Below are 17,703 nucleotides of genomic sequence, written 5' to 3' on the forward strand. Positions count from 1 at the left end.
AGTTTACTTAAAAGACAACATTTAATATCTAGAAAATAAATTATAAAAATATGCCAANCAAATATAAGATAATATGGGGTAAAACAATATAATTATCAAAATAAAATGTATTTTATTCGTTATCGATGCAAATTTTAGGAACCGAACTGTTGAGTTATTATAATATAGCTGAAAATGATCACATGTTTATTGCAAGTAAAGAGATTTATATATCATTCTCAGTACATATTCTGAAGATAATTACATACTGTTCAGAGTGAATATATATTATACATTTAATCTATATTAACATATTTAATACAAATATAAAGCAGAATAATTAAATGCTCCTTACAACGACCGCTGTTTACTAAGCGTTAAATGTTAAGAAGAAAGTTTAAAAAAATATATCGATATTTAAGCGGCTAAAGGCTAAATTCACAGAGAATTTTTTGCAAGTTTTAATCCATGTAAGTTGAAATTTATGAGAATTTTTATCAGTTTTTTCATAAGCAATGATTTTTTTTGTTAACGAAATAGTTATCGCATCAATATTTTTCTATAAATTCATTTTATAACACATTTAAATAAATTCAAAATCATGATTAAAATTAATCATGTCTAGTAGCTTGACTTCTACAGTTATTACAAACCACAAATAACCTCAATTAAACGTTCAAACAAGCAATTTCACATAATATAATTACTAAAATAGCTATTTTACGAATTTGTAATGCTTGAGAAATGTAGTAGTTCAATGTACACATAGAATTACCATCAATTTATCATATAAAAATCATAGTAAATTAAGCAAAATCAATATTTAAATGTTCAGTTACAGAATCTAAAATAAAATTCTGTTTTAATTCTTATTATTCAGATTTATAACTAACTGTACAGTATCTTCAATTTACTACCTCATTATATATTGTAATAGCTTAATGCAACAATTATACTCTCTAAAGCTTACATAATATTAGATAAATAATTTCATATACTTTAAGCCATTTACTATCTTATTGTGAGAATAATTAAATATATTACTATTATTATTAATTAATTTAAGTTTAGATCATATATATTATTTAAGAGTACAAAAAAGCCAAAACTTAATTAAACTTAAAAAAGAATTACATTAAAAAGCTTAGGAGCATAAAATTAATAAGTTAAAAATTCCGCATTCTTCGAGAGTTTTCGGAGTTTTGAAAAATCTGAAAAATCGCAATTAATTCTCAGTAAAAGCATCCCTCTTCTTCATCTTTTTTCAACGACAAGGATTTTATCCCACGATTCAATAGAGAACGATCGTCCTTAAGCATTCTCCTCCCATCGATTGCTACTTGATAAGACAATTGCAGTCGACTGGGTCCTGTTAGGCACGTGCTACATTACCTCATATTTAAATATTCACATATGTAGTAAAAATAAATACGGCGAAATCAAGAATCTAACGCGTGAACGAATAAAATAGTAACAACTTTTTAAGAGAATGTTTATAAAAATAACAAGGCAATACAAATAAAGAAGGATAATAGCTGGATAGCAATCTGTTATGACGACTCTGGTACGGAGTGTGCCAAGAAATAGGTGAATGACCCGCGTCTATAGGCACCTGGTGAGGTATGAGTCTCAGGGGGAAACTAAATGCCACCTTCAGCACATCACTTACCACATAATCAATTTCGGGCCCGTTACCGCGAACATCACGTGATTAAACAATTCCTTACCTCCAGAATCTTGTATTGAAGGAGAGAAAAAATCTAATAAAGGAACACCAATAAGTTCAGCATTTATTAATATATATATATATATATTTTTTATCTAAATTAATAAATAAAAAAGATTTCTAGATTAAAATGCTTTCAAAAACCTTTTTATAATTAAGAGTTTTTTTTATTTATTTTACAATTAAATATTAACAGAATGCGATCAATTTCGAAATGTGTGCTGCCTTTATGTTTGTGTGTGTGTAATATATAAATGAAATGAAAGAATTCCCAATTTTTATCACAATAAATTAATTAAAACTTGTTTTAAAACACATATAGTCAACATGTCAGTTCAGTTAACAAACTCATCATTTATTCCTCAAAAAATCTCTCGGGCAAAAATCTGCATTTTTGTAATAACCCAGATTCTTAATAAATGGGAGGTGACTGATATTAAAAAATCAATTCGATTTCTTAATATAGTTCTCCATCCAAAAAATATTGACGTGATTCGAATTTTATATCATTCGAAATTTAAATCTCAAAAAGAAATTTTTTACATTTCTATAACATTTTTTCAGTAATTAAAATTATAATACTAGTATATTTTCGAACTGTTACGACTCTAACATGCGACTCTACGGTGCCCCATCAATTACTTTGATAAAAGAGCAATTGCTAATAGCTAAATTTCATTTGACCGTTTATCGAATCGAGTCGAACCTCAACGGATAAAACTGCTCAAACTAAAGTTATAATCGCTTTTAAGATAATTAATTCGGAAGCGTGATAATCTCTGATTAAATTTCTCTTTTATTCTCCAGGTTAACATTAAACAATCGCGTCAAGAAAAGTCATAAATCAATTTATATATATTCAGAGTGAACAATAAATAATTAAATATGATAATACATAAAAGATGCTGAAGATGATGAAATTAAGTAAAAACTTATAAATATCTGAGATTTCCTCAGATATATAATATAACAAAAATAAAAGATTTGAACAAATATTGGTTAGGTAGGTTAGATAGTCAGGGTCCGTTGACAGGTTGTTTGGAGCCCAGAGGTAAAGCGTGTCGCTTTTGCCATAAATGAAATATGTAAAACGACGTTTTATTTTCTTATCAATAAAAAGTAGTCTTGAATATTTTATCTTTTATTAATAAAAATAACTTTAATTTATAGGAACCACTGCAGGCCTCTAAGTTTTCTCTGGGCCTTAGCTCTTACCGTTCCCGATCGTCGGTAGAATGAATGAAGAATTATTTAGAGCTGTCAACATTTCTACAACGATGAAGAATCAGCCCGCAGCATGTTCAACCAAACATCCCTTCTATAATGCAAGATTTTCTTTGTTGAAAATTTGATGCTCTTTTAGTTGAAGGTCTTCGAACTTCTCTTCCAGTTTAAATTAGTCAATCGAGAAATTTATCGCAAAGATCGATACTTAGTTTCGGCTCACATCGATCGATAGCAAAACGTCGAAGAAAATTAGCAGATATAGCATTTTAGTTGGCATACAACGGGGTAATTCGAAACAGAGAATTTTTAATTACAAGATCTCGAAACCTGTCAGAAAAATATGTTAATTTTCTACCATTTAGCAGATATTCCTTCTTAAATAGTTAATTAATTCGAGTAAATTTGATTAATTTTACGCTCGTAGCGGGAATATTTGTTGTTGTTTTAACTTTAAACTAAATGAGACGTCAATTGTGGTGAAAGGATTTTAACGAGATAAAAATGATTATGTCCTCACCAGATGTTCCTCTGCAAAGTGATACTTTTCTGTTGCATCGAATAAAGAATTTTAAATGCCAAATATATCGATTTAAGATATATTTATAAGATTATTTATAATTATTATTACAGTCATCTTTATTAGATTATTTGCATCCGTATCAAATTACGTTAACTGATGATGATCGCTCTTTCTCTTAGAAGATCGAGCCTCTACAAACGATGCTATCAGAGATATTTAATTAGTTTCCTCTACGTTAATTAATCTACTATAATAATAATTATTTGGATATTTTTGATCTAGAAGCCAAATATCATCATAAATACGATTAAGAGATGAACGTAAAATTACAATATTGTCATTTCATTGCCATTACCACCATTATCAGTTTATCATCATGGATAATCCTATTTAATGTCTTGAGAAACGTTGGTAATTAAATCAAAGCAAATTTATTCAATTTAATTTTCTACACAATTTGATAAGATAGCCGTCTAATATGACATCATTAGTTTTGCAACCGTTATTAAAACGTTTAAAATACATTTTCCAAATTTTGCTTGTTGCCATTTGAAAATTGACGAAGAAAAAATTTGATATATATTAATTAAAAATCGTGGAAAAATTAATAACGTAAATATTTCTTTATGGCTTTTCAAGTCTAATTTGAAAATCCTTTGAGTTTTTCATACAGTTTTTATAATAAAAAATATGTTTAAAATTTTTTTGAAGTCTATTTTTCATTATGAAATAACTGAAATTTTCATTAAGATTTCTTCGAAGAAATCCTTTGGAATTATTTTCATTAAAAAAATTTATTTGATGAGAAATTCTTTAAGGCTCTTTTAATGAGAATCCTTTCGGGGACGAGATAAAGGACTTCAACTTCCAAGAACTATCTAAAGAAAACATGTGCGTAAAATTCTAGTATGGCTAAGAAAATTTAAGAATTTCAAAATCCTTAATTTTATAACACAACTTAATAAATAGAAAGAAGCAAAGTCCTTTAACTTTTCACTTGATGAAAGAAAAATAATCTTTGTTGTTAATAAAGCGTAATTTTGAGTTTTTATTTGAATCCTATCATAAAATTCTTTGCGCGTTTCTAATTTTGATAACCTTCGTTTTATAAAGCATCTTCATTAGGACCAATTAATGAATATTATCTTTCAATTTTCTGATTTTTTTATGAAATTTTAAAAATTTCTTTAATCTTTTATAAGGATGCTTAAGAAATAATTACTTTAATGAGATTCATGACTCTTTAAATGATAGATTCTATGAAACTTCTTGGACATTAATATAACTTCCTTATTGATAAAAATCCTACGAATCTTCATCACAATTCGTTTATCGATAATTTTCTTGAGATTTTTCGAATTTTTATTAGGAAATCTTCAACAAGGAATCCATTATCCATTAGAAATTCTTCGAAATGTTCATTACGACTCTTATGTTAAAAAAATCTTTCGAAACCCTTTACGAACTGAAGAATCTAGTTAGGGATTTAAACTGATTTCAGTTATAAACCATTTGACGTCGAGTTAATATATTAAAAAGCGGAGGTATTTTTCTCAGCGCCGTGCAGACAATAATCTCATCCAGTCGACAACCCACCCTGATCATTCGATAATTAAACAGCGACGAGAAAGAAAAGAAAAGAAAGAAGGTGAGGTAGTAGGGAAAAAAACCTCCGATCAATTCTAAACGCCCTAGACTCTTAAAGCGTCTAATAACGTGGCTTTAATTTGGACGGTGATAGCGGAGGGGGAAAAGAAGCTAAGAGGGATAAGAGGGGGACCGGGTAAGACGGGTTAATAGCTGCTCAATTACGTACGTCATTTCTTCTGCGTATTTTCCTACTAAGGGGGAGAAAAAGCAGCACGTGATGAGTGTTGAAACTATTTAACTGTCAGTCCCTTTGGAAGTTTGATAAGAATATCTTCAATAACCAAATGCGGTGTTAAATACTACTTAAATAATATTATTTTAAAAGGCAAAAAAGAAAAAAAAAGAAAAATAACTCTTTATGGAAAACGTTTATTCTGTAATTTGTGAAAAAATAATTATCTTAAATATAGTAATTTCGTTCCACGAAATTGTTCTCTGTCCTTCGGCAGGTGTACACAATTTTGTGTCAAATTTATTATTTAGTTTTTAGCATTTTTGAAGGGGAAAATATGTCGTTTAAATGGAACAGTTAAATTTTTCTATTGTAGTTCTCTTCGTCGTCGAGAAATTAAAATCATCTAAATCTTATAAATGATTTATTTTTCCAAATAACAAATTTATTTTAATAGTTTATAATTTACATGATTTATATATTGAAAGATGGTAAATTTGCTTGAAATCATTAACGAAGTAATAGTTTCATAAGACGATAAAAATAGCATAACTGCGACAACAAAACAAGCGGGCCTTCCGAATTCAAGCAAGATATCATGCAAAATACATATTAAATTACAATTAATTAAATATNACAGAAATATATGAAGATATGTTACGAATTTAATCATTTTAATTATTCGGTTCATAACTTACGAATTCAATATAAAAAAAGAGTCTATAGAGGTATTCTAAAAATGTAATCAATCATAAAGTAATTTTTAAGCATTTAAAAATAAGAAAAGGTTAATTACTTGTACGTTTAATATACGTGAGTATTGTTTGTAAAGAGTATTTTGTAGGGAGCAGGTGATAAAGATCCCTGAGATCTCTTCCTCCCATCGATACACTAGAAGTATACAGTAAAGACTCTTTCTCAGTCACTCGCTTCAACCTCAACACGCCATACAAACCATCAACATCGTTACCTAAACAGAATTTTGTTTCTTATCACCAAACCAATATATCGAATGGAGTGGCGAACGAACAAAGAAACCATGTGTTACTCTTTTACGTGGCGACATCTTTTCTTATTTTTTTCTAATGGAGATTAGGCCTAACAACGAGAGAGTAAAATCTCGTATATAATCGATACAAGGATGGAGATGAAGTCGAGTTTTCGAAACGATTTTACGCTCTCCACAAATTCTATAGTTATATATAGACAAAAGGGGATAGAAAAAAGCTTACTAACCGGGTGACGAGAAGGGCCACCTGTTTCACGACCCACCTGCTGAAAATTGGACTTGCCGGCCATCTGCTGCGTGTCCCGGCGTCATCTGCAGCTCATAACATCCTGAGTTATCTGTCCCGTCGTTACAGCAGGACACCAAATTGAGGGGGATGTTTTCTCTTGCGCTTTCTTAGCCAACATGTTAAGTAGAGCCGTAACGCGCCAGAAATCGTAACATTGTTGCCAGGCTCCCGATAAAACAACAGAAAGCCGCCATGGCGGATGACGGAGCCATGTACGCATGCGTCGCTACAAAGTAATCCTTTTGGTCAGTTTCGTAACTAGAAGTAAATATATATTTTTTTCTTTTCAATAATTTTTCCGATATTTTCTACGACCGACTTTAGCAAATTTTAGTTTATTTTTTTGTTAAAATTATTATTTTTGTTCTCTCATACAGATCCTATACGATCGAAATATAATATCTGATATCGATTCGCTACTACTAAACGTAGTACCGATTATTCGATACAAGTTCATAATATACTATCGCAAATGCGGTGAATGGTAGAGTAAGTATGCCTTATATTCGATTTTTACGAAGTTAAATCGTGTAAAAAACTGAATATTTTTTGTTAAATGCATCATTTGAGAATGATATAATGCTATATATACAGGAGAAAAAATTTTTTTAACTGCTTTAAAATTTCCTAAAATAATTTAACTTGTTACTTTATATTTTTGAATTATTTATAAATATTTAAACGAATACTTTAAAATTTTATTAAATATTAAAAACTATTTNTAAATACCTAAACATAAACCGAAAAAAAGTCTTTCAATTATTTCCTATCAAAACACGCGATTCAATTTCGGAAAGTAGTGATAAAAATTTAAACTTTTCCTTTCTTTCTAGTTCCTTTATTCATCATTAATGTTAAATTTCTTACTTAAATATAAATAGATAAAGAAAAGTAGAAAAAGAAAATTGTTAAAATAGTTCAAAAAAATCAAAAAGGTTCCATATTTAAAATTAGTTATGTACATTTATATAAAGCTGAATTAAGTATACAATATCGCTTCATAGTCAAATATATTAGATTCGAAGAGGAAAGGAGACAAACTAACAAAAGATACCAAACTATGTCTAGAAGGTAACGAGAGCTTTTGCCACTGGCATTGGTCGGTCGTGTGTGAAATATTAACTCTGCAGAAAGAAGAATAAAAAATAAAAAAAAATAAAAAAAAGAGGACACACCTGCCTAGTATGCGATCAATGCTTTTGTGCATTACTTCGTTTTTTCATCCTTAGTTATTATCTAATATCTTCGTATAACCTTCCCCAGAATTTTTCAAGAAAAAAGCACTTAATAACAAGAATTGGGTTATCTAATCTGTTCTTTAAAAATAACTAGCTAATCTCCCAGTTTTAAAAATGATTAACTGATTAGTTAACCTAGTTTAATTACTTTAATCAATCTACTTTAACTAGATAACTTTAAATTTAACCGATATTTTCTTAAATATTATGCTTGCAGTTAATAGATTAACTGAGCAGACTTCAAACTTAACTGATTAATAAATTTATTTATTAATTAAGCTTATTTTAATTGAATTAAGTTGTATTACGTTAAATATATGAATAGTTAAATCTACTTTTTAAATTGTTTTATCAGTAGGCCTATTCAGTTAACAAATTAGTTATGTAAACTAGGTTAACTAGATTAATAGTTAATATTTCTCAGCAGCTCTTCATAACCGATTAATTAATTGACGAATTAGGTTAAAACAATTAAATTATTTTAATTTAATTAACATAATTATACTAGGTTAACTGAATAAAGAATCAATTTACGTTTTCATAAAAATAGCGCTTAAGAACAAGAAATGGTTTAATACTCAGTTTAGTTAAACAATTCTCAAGTTGATCTTCTTATTCGTGAACTCACTTAAATTCATATAAACTGAGAAATTTTATATCAACATCTTCATTATTTACTTTAAATTATCTTTTTATAATCTATTGGCATGCGTTTGTTGGTATTCTATAAACGAGTTGAGAAAGTATCATAAATGTATTTTTTTCACCCTCTCTACGAAAGATAATGGAATATTCGATTAAAATAAAGATTTTACGCAATTTTTCATGAGAAAAATCCAACAAACACTATATGAAACATTAAAGAAATATCATTCGTTTCGGAGATGGAAGAAAAATTCGATGCATGTTGCGATAATGATTCGCTATCTCAATCGTGTAACAGCTTTAGCAAGTAGTCAATGGAAAAATTATTGGTTCCTTCATTTAAGTCGAAATTTTTCGAGAAAATTATAAAGAAAAATAATTATCAAGCTCTATACTTTCTCAAAATCAAATATTTTTATCGTTAGGGAAAAAAACAAATTAATTTGTAAATTAATATGAAAACTGTAGTTTTTAATCGTATCAACGTTATCATTTTTAACTTTTTTATTCTTAATATGTGTTCGGAATTCGGAAAAAATTGTTTACTTTCGTAAAATATTGCGATAAATTTAGATATCGAATATTATTTGATGTGAGTATGCAGTTTCTACTATACTTGGAACTTAAAACTTTCAATATTTTATAGTATAGACTATATACATAAGTTAAATATGTCAAATAATGAAAAATCATCGTTAAAAGTGCATTTATTATAAAAAATATTTTAAAAGAAATAGAAATATTTTCTAAAATTATAAAATATACCAATTTTACAAATTTATTGAATGAGAATGGAAGTTACTTAATAAAAAATTCAAAATTATTTTAAAAATTTTCATAATATAAGCAGTCCTCTGCGATATATGAAAGAAATCAAACGTAAAAGTATTACTTGGCAATATAGCGATTGCAGAGCGATTGGTTAAGTAATGGGGTAAAAAAAGGCGGAGAAACGTCATATGCCGCCTATCTTCGTTCTTTAACCAATCGTCTTTAAGATGATTATACCGCCAATCAATCAATCGTTTAAAATGAAATCTTACGTGAACCTCAGAGGACTGCCTATGTTCATTAACTATATGAATATTAACTTACAAATACTAAATTACTAAATTTTAAAAATTCTTATAATTTAATAAATTATTACTTTTTTCTATAAAAGAAACATATAATAAACATAAAAATTGTAGGGATTGATAATGTTTACAATATACAAACAGTAATATCATTGACATTTATAATACAAAAGATACTGTAGTCATCATTAACGTTTAGTAAAATTAGCTTTTAGAATGTCAATATCCAATGTTAGGATATGCAAAAAGTAACACACAAAAAAATTTGTATCGCATAGCGAGTGAAAGGAAAACAATCTTCTAGTCACATGACACATTCTAACTCTATTAGAGAAAAGTGGCCTGCGAGATAATCGGCTCCTGCAGGGCATTGGAGGACAATGGCGAAAAAACGAAGGGGGGAATCGAAGAGGGAAAGACTTAACGTAGGGAGGAAACGTAACTTAATTTCCGAGTGTGACGGAAACCTTGGCGCTCCAGATTTTTTTCACTTCTTTGCCGCAAACGTAATTACGAAAAGTAAATAAAGTCGCGGAAATTACTTAATGTGAGACCAGTTTTTTCTTTTTTTTTATTTTTTTATTTTATTCTAGAACGACCCGTTATTGTCGATCTATCTTGTATTTTCAAAGTAACCAGGAAGAGAGAAGAGAGAGAGAGAGAACAAATTTTCGTGGCTAGACTAATCCCTATCATCAATTAACTGTTCAAATTATAATACATATATACGTTTAACTTTCGAAATTTTTTTTAAAAAAAGTTAATTAATTACTCAAATTGATGCTGTTTTTGCAACTCGTTATCGTTGATAACACAGCATTTAATAAAATATTCTGTTGATAATTGCATAACGTTTAAGCATTTAATTATTGAACTGTATCGAAAACATAACCTCCCGTTCAAATTAAAATATCTACGTTTAATTTCAGAATTTTTTCTTCAAAAATTGGCAATTAATTACTAAAACTCTGAAGTTTTTTTTATCTCATTATCTGAGATAATACAGCTTCTATAAAACATTCAAATGATAATTCCACAGCTTAATATCACATTTGAACTATTAATTATTGAACAATGTTAAAAATATTGCAGTTTAGATGATAAAGTTTTATTGAACTTCGAAAGAAAATTAAAGGCTACTAATTAATAAAATTTAATATTTTTAAACACATTTTTGTAGAGGATACACTATTTAATCAGTTTCTGTATAAAACAGCGTTTAAATATTTCACAAAATAGAAAACTACAACAAATTAACTTAAATTTACGTTTAAAAACTTAATTACATAATTTGGCAATTTTTAATTCATTATTACAGAAAATACAACATTTAATAAAACTTTCCACTTATGTTTATACAAAGTTTGAGTATTTAATTATTGAATAAGCATAGAAAAAATAACAGTTTTCGAGTAATAAAAACAGATTCAGTTTAATAAAATATCCTTCCAAACTGCAACCATCTGAAAAAGTGAAGTAAATATATATATATATATATATATATACACATCTAGAAATTCGTATATTTTATACCGTGCGGCTATAAAATATTAAGCTTGCGTTTACAAACTAAAAAATATTAGAAAATATAATGCTATACAATACGCAATATCTGTAATAAAAATATATAAACCAACGTTTTCAGATATCTAATCGGAAAGGCAGATTTCTGTAATAATTCTATCGAGTTGTGTACTTAAAAAACTGGAATTCTAACGATAACACGAGGGAAAAAACGTACTTAAAAAACTAAATTTATGTTAATAAATAAAAGATTTTAAAGTGAACCATTCAAAATAATCATAAGAGATATATTAAATAACTAAGAAAGATGCATTTTAATAATTAATTTAAAATATTTATAAGTTAAAATTAACAGTGAATAATGAATTTTCTCTCTCTGTTTTTAAATTTAAAAATTCGATGAGTAAAATTTTATGTATTAATCTATAGCATTAATTCAGCCACTTTTCTTTTATTGTAACGTAAATTTATATTTTTAGTATAAAATATATTTCTTAGTTATTATCATGAATAAATAATTTGGAAGGAAACATATCTATAAATTTGTATTAGTAATTAAATTTACGTTAATTACTGAAATTATAAATGAATAAATCAAGATAAATTGTTTAAAATCGAGTTAAAATATACAATATTTTAAAAATGTTATAAATAAAAATGGTGTTTTTAAATATATTTTTATTTTAATCAATTTCATTTTAATTAAATCAACAAAGAACAATTAATAAAATTTTAAAATTCCATCATTTTAATTATAATCACTCTTTTGTTTTGGCAGAGAAAGTTATATTTTAAGACTATTTAGCATCAATATTATACGATTATGAAAATAGAGATGACAAATTCTTACAATTAAAAGTATGTAGAGTTTTGTTGTTAACTAAATGAAGAGAATGAAAATGCTTTTAACGAGATAAGAAAAAAGACGAAAGATCCTTTAGATTATAAGAATCAAGGATCATTAAGATGAAGGTGATAAAGGATTCTTGAACGAAGAGATGAAAAATATGAAGAATCCTTATAATCGTGAAAATGAAGAATGATAAAAGATAGGAAGAATTCGTGATTGTTACGATGAAAAAATCAATTCAAGTATTTTTTATTGCAATGATGTAAGAAATAAAGGATTCTTAAGATTGTAAATATAATGACGATGATGTAGAATCCTTTGATCGTAGAAATAAAAAATATGATTAAAAAATAAATTTTTTGTAAGTAAAAAAGTTGTAAGTATACTTAAATATTTTTTTATGTTTTCTTTTGTTACTTTATTTATATTTTTATTATCCTGCAGAATTCTTTGATCATAAGTACGAAAGAAACTTTATGATTGAAAAGATAAAGATCTAATGAAAGATTTTAATTAGATAGTTTTCGTTATAATAACAAGTAAAATTATTGTATTGCATATATAATTAAAACTTCATTTAAACAATTTTCACATTTTTTCACAAAAACCGACCAAACTGACAGATAAACTTTTCTAGAATTAAATAAATATTCTGAAAGTTATTAAAGAATTCTATATACCTATTCGATATTCATCTAAAGAAGAACATTAATTACATTTCACTCCCTATTTTAAATAAACAAATTTTGTTATATTTACAATAGAACGTTTCAAGACAGGTAACAAATGATTTTCGCTTTCGCCTTTTCAACAGTATCCAGAAGCTCTGCGGGTAAAGTCGACATACAGGGGCAAGTGTGGCAGTGACGTAACGACCGTGATTTATTCTCTGTTTCCCTAGTGGTTTGATTTTTTTCCCGACACATAAACAGCGACAGAAATCTCGACACTCCCCTCTTCTTACAGGGACATGTCACGTTATTTACATCTCTCAGATAAAATCGACACGTCTCTCGTAAAATAATGAGAGATTCAATCCACGCTAAGATACAGAAAGCACGTACAGTTGAGCGCTAGGCTGATGTTGTTAATGTTGCTGATTTATAATTTGGCATTCCCTTTGGGTGCAACGATAAACAGAAAAAAAAAATTCTTAGAGGAAAATCTTTATAGCTCACAAACTAATGTGGAATGATAAAAATATTAATTTTCTATTCGTTAATTAATTATATGAAAATAAATAAAATTTAAGTAATCTTGTATATCTATATTTTTAAGTTTGTATATAAAGATTCCATACAGTTTGAGAAAGAATGGGCATAAAGATGAAAGTGATCCTTTCTTCATTTTTATATTTTATTGTTATGAAGATATAGAATCCTTCTAGCAATAGATAGAATCCATCTAAATATATCTCAGAGAGAATCTTCTTCATATATTTTATATACATCTCTGTAATTTGAAGATTAAAAATCAAAATAGACTCTTCAAAATGTATCATTTTCATCATCATTTTTCTTTGATTATAATATTTTACAATATATTCAGAAGAAATTTTTAAACATTTTAATAGTAAATAATGGAATTTATTGCTACATTAATTATAAAATTTAACATCTAATCGTTTTAAAAATAAAATCGCAATTTCAACTATATAAAATTCCATGTTTCTTCTACAATTTTGAAAATTCTCTACAAAACCGAATCTTCGCATTAAAGTTAAATGAGTATATTATTCTTTTATTGTTGTTAAATTTATAGTACTTACGATGAGAGGTCAAGGATGAATTTCTTCTTTATCTCTTTCCTATTATGAGGTTATAAAAATAACAACAATAAATTGTAAATCTATCAAATTAACTAAGAGTAATAGACATAAATATAAAAATTAATTGTTAAAAATTTATAACTTCACAGTTAAATTTATATTTCTGAAAAGAAAAAAAATCCAAGAACTAAACTATGTTTACGTTCGTCAAACAATTTCATGTTTCGAGTGTACAGTTGCTAAAGAGAATTATTTTTCCCCTCCTTTTCTTTCTGTCCTCGGTTCAATCTGACAGATGAGCTTTTATAAAAACAAAAACTTGTGGAAAACACTCAATTAAATATTTGTTTCAAAATCCAGGTCAACAGAAATGAAATGGCTATAATCTTTTCCTTTTTTTCCTATTAAGAAATCCAAAACAAAACTTCAATTCTGATCGAATTCTGTAGAAATTAATGAGATAAAAGAAGAAAAATAAGAATTGAATATCTTGTTTAACAGCTGGTGTAAAATATGATCGAAGGATGTTCAAAGAACTATTTTAATACATATTAATGCAATCTGAATGAAAAATTTAAACATTAAACTATGTCCTTCTATAGCATAATTTATGATAAAACCTTGTTTTATGCATTTGAATAATGTAAAAGTTTACGTAAAATTTCTCACTGTTTCTTTGATAATAAATAAAATTACTTTTTAGAAAATAAATATCAACGATTTAATTTTAATTAACCAAAAGTGCTAACTTTGTTTCTAATGATAGCGACTGTATTATTTTGAAATTCTAAACGAAACATTTAATTCTATATATTGAATATTTTAACGTCTTAGCTGATTCATTTACGTATTAATGAATATTGGAATGCCTCTTATAGAAAGAATATCAATAATTTAATTATAATTAAGTGAAAAATTTTACTAATTTCCTTTACAATGCCAATAATTAAGCATATATTGTGTTGACTATCCATTTTAACTCTTAATTATATGTTAAAAATTTACGTATAACTATAACATTGTTTTATTAGTAAATATAAATTAACTTTTTATTATTTACAACAATTTAATGATAATTAAATGCAGGAATGTCACTATGTTTACAATACTGCGATTATAATATGTTTAATATCCGTTAGTAAACATGCAATTCTATGTTAAAATTTTCATGTTAAACTGATTCATATTAAATAAATAAAACTCATTAACAGAAAATCATCAATAGTTCGATTAAAAATATTAAATAAGCTATAAATAAGAAATTTTTATATCATAAAATAATACTTTAATTTTTTGTTTATTTTTTCAGTAATTTAATCCTCATCGAAAAGAATAATGATTATTTAAAGAGGAAGAAAAGATATTTCGACTTTACTTTTATAGATTGATGAAGAAATTACCACAATTTTAAAAAATTTTATCAGAGAAGAAAGGGATGGAAAATTTCTATAGACGTAATCAGTTCTGGCGACAATCAATGAAGCACCAATAAGTAATCGCAGTTTTTGGACAGAGGACCTTCGAGAGACGCCGAAGAGACGCAATAGAAGAGGGAAAGAAACGGGGTGGTGAAACAAAGAGTGATTGCTCTGTCGAAGTATGGCTTTATTGACAACAACATCGATATTGCCAAAGAAAGAAAGATAGAGAGAGAGAAGAGAGAGAGCGAGAGAGAGAGAGAGAGAAAGAGGAGAGGGGGTGGATAAATGAAGCGAAAAACGAGGTACCGGACTCAGAGGAGCGACAACATTCCCGCAAAAATCTCCCCTGCGGGAAAATGAAAGCAATTAATACCATATTTTTCCTCATTTCCAGATAAGGTGACATTCTTGACATTGCTCTATCCGTTACTACGGAGTCTCTTTTCATGCGAATTCATCGGTTGATGCAAGAAGATAAACCAACCGAAAATATAAAAACTAATAACAGAGAAAAAAAAGGGAGGGAAGTAAAAAAATATTACTTTACAATCTCGTAATTCGTCAATAAAGAAGGGAGAAAAAATTTTTAGGAAACATATAATAATATCATCATTGCTCCGACAGTATCATTAATGTTAACTAATTGTTACATTGTGCATCTTATTGCAAGTTATGTACTCGTGAAATGTTTATAATATAAACATTTGTACCATTTTTATATTATTTTTATAAATAAAACTATTTATAGTTTAATGAGAAAGTAAAGAAATCATCTAACAGCAACAACAGAATCGATAAGAAATGAAAGAGGAAAGAGGAAGAAGTTTATTATTGCTAAATGCATTTACTAAGCGAAAAGATAAATTTAAGTCGTTGCGGTTTAAGAAAATTGTATAAAGCATTTTATATAAATATATTTAAACATTATTTATCTACTGAATCAGCCTTTTCTTAACAAAATTTATAATAAAAAAATTTTAAATGATAACTTATAAATTAAGAGCATCAATAGAAATGCGATGCTCTTAATTTGAAATCCTGAAAGTTTATTACGTCAAGGGCGGTGTTGTACTGAATATACCGATACTCGTCGGGGGTATATAAAATTAATGAACGGTCTGCGTCACACCCACAGTCGAGTCCTGCTCTCTACTACCTTATTTATCTTTCAGTACACAGCTAAAGTCGACGAAACGAATCTGAAGTAATAATAGGGCTTACTTTATATTACCTAAATTCTTACGTGTAAAAATATAAATATTATTTTTAAAGTTGTAAATTGAAGAGTTGGGTGAAGAAATGTATTTGTCTCAAGTTTTATAGGAAACACAAACATATTGCTTAAAGTTGTTTGTAGTATCTTCTTTATTGTACGTGCAAGTTTTCGTAAAGGAAACAGCAAAGATATTTCTAAAAATATTCACTCTCTTTGGGAATATAAAAATGCTTCTCTCTGACATATTCCGAGTGGAGTTTCATCGACACCATACTGTTTACATTTTACTTATATGTATTTTAAAGTATGGCCAGCAATCGTAAACAGTAAAAAAGACCAATAAAAGAAGGTGTAACGTATCTTACGAATATAAATTTCAACATAGTTTTTTTTTATGGCTAGACTAATTAACGTTTAAAACGTACACTGTAATTTTATTATAATTATGTTTTTATACAGTAATTTTACATAAAAGATTTAATGTACTTTTAATGATAATTAGTTCTGTTTTTATGGTTTAAGAGTAAAGTTTAACTTTTGTATATAACACTTTTATAATAATTACAACAAGTAAGTTTAGTAAATTGAAAATTTTGAAGAGTTTATAAGCCTATTTTAAACCCAGAGATAGAAAGATTGTGAAGAAAAAAATAGAAAGTCCACCACCGATCATCTCTTAAAAATCAATATTTTCCTTTCTAGAAAATGTAACCTGAGCGTAAGGAATAAAAATGAAAATACGAGAGTAAAGTAACAAAGTTTATATGAATTTAATCTAACAAAATTTATAGGAAACAGCCTTAAGAATAAATTAAATTTCTAGTTTTTTAAATTATTTAATAGGATACATTATCAGATTTTCGGATTAAAATTTATAGAAGAAAACAGAGCGAGTATTCTACTGAACAAATCCATAAATTTTCACATTTTTAAGTTCAAATATCTTGCAATATTAACNACAAAACAAAATTAATGAGAAAAATAAGTCAAAATTCATCTTTAAAATTATTCTGTTTTTTATTTTTATTTAATTTTTTTTAATTTTTTAATGCTCAAGGATGTTTCCATCCCGCATGACTCCATGCTTTTGTTTAGTGACTATGATGTTCCGTTTCCATAGCAACGTAGAGGCTCTAAGTAGCGTGTGGTAATCTCTCTTCTAGCTCTTCATATCTTTGTTTCTTTGGCAGGAGGTACTCGCCACTCGGTTTGCTCCACACACCCCACTTGGACTGGTTGACGTTAGCATGGTTCGATTGATAACAGGAGACGTTGTATTGCAAACAAATCACAAAGTACAAATACTGTTCGAGTCACTGACTCTAAGAGATTACCTTTAGATTCTGGTCAGTTTCGATTTAGGAACAAAATTTTATATATATATATATAAATG

At 27.4% G+C, this 17,703-nt stretch overlaps 1 protein-coding gene across 3 annotated transcripts in view; it reads right to left on the reverse strand.

Annotated features, from left to right (window-relative positions):
- Window positions 1–17,703, reverse strand: part of LOC111621001 — a 137,653-nt gene that overhangs the window by 80,664 nt on the left and 39,286 nt on the right. Inside the window, exon 1 of one of the 3 annotated variants that reach the window (XM_023363035.1) lies at window positions 6,547–7,159. The exons of 1 other annotated variant lie outside the window; for it this stretch is intronic. In XM_023363035.1, coding sequence (XP_023218803.1) covers window positions 6,547–6,573 — 27 coding nt within the window. In that variant the 5' untranslated portion in view covers window positions 6,574–7,159. Of the gene's footprint in view, window positions 1–6,510; window positions 7,160–17,703 lie in introns of those variants that run through there. One more of the 3 variants, XM_023363033.1, reaches the window with a different exon arrangement.

The sequence above is a fragment of the Centruroides sculpturatus genome, unplaced genomic scaffold, assembly GCF_000671375.1.
Source record: "Centruroides sculpturatus isolate CEXI.00-Female unplaced genomic scaffold, Cexi_2.0 scaffold297, whole genome shotgun sequence".
Lineage (NCBI taxonomy): Eukaryota > Metazoa > Arthropoda > Arachnida > Scorpiones > Buthidae > Centruroides > Centruroides sculpturatus.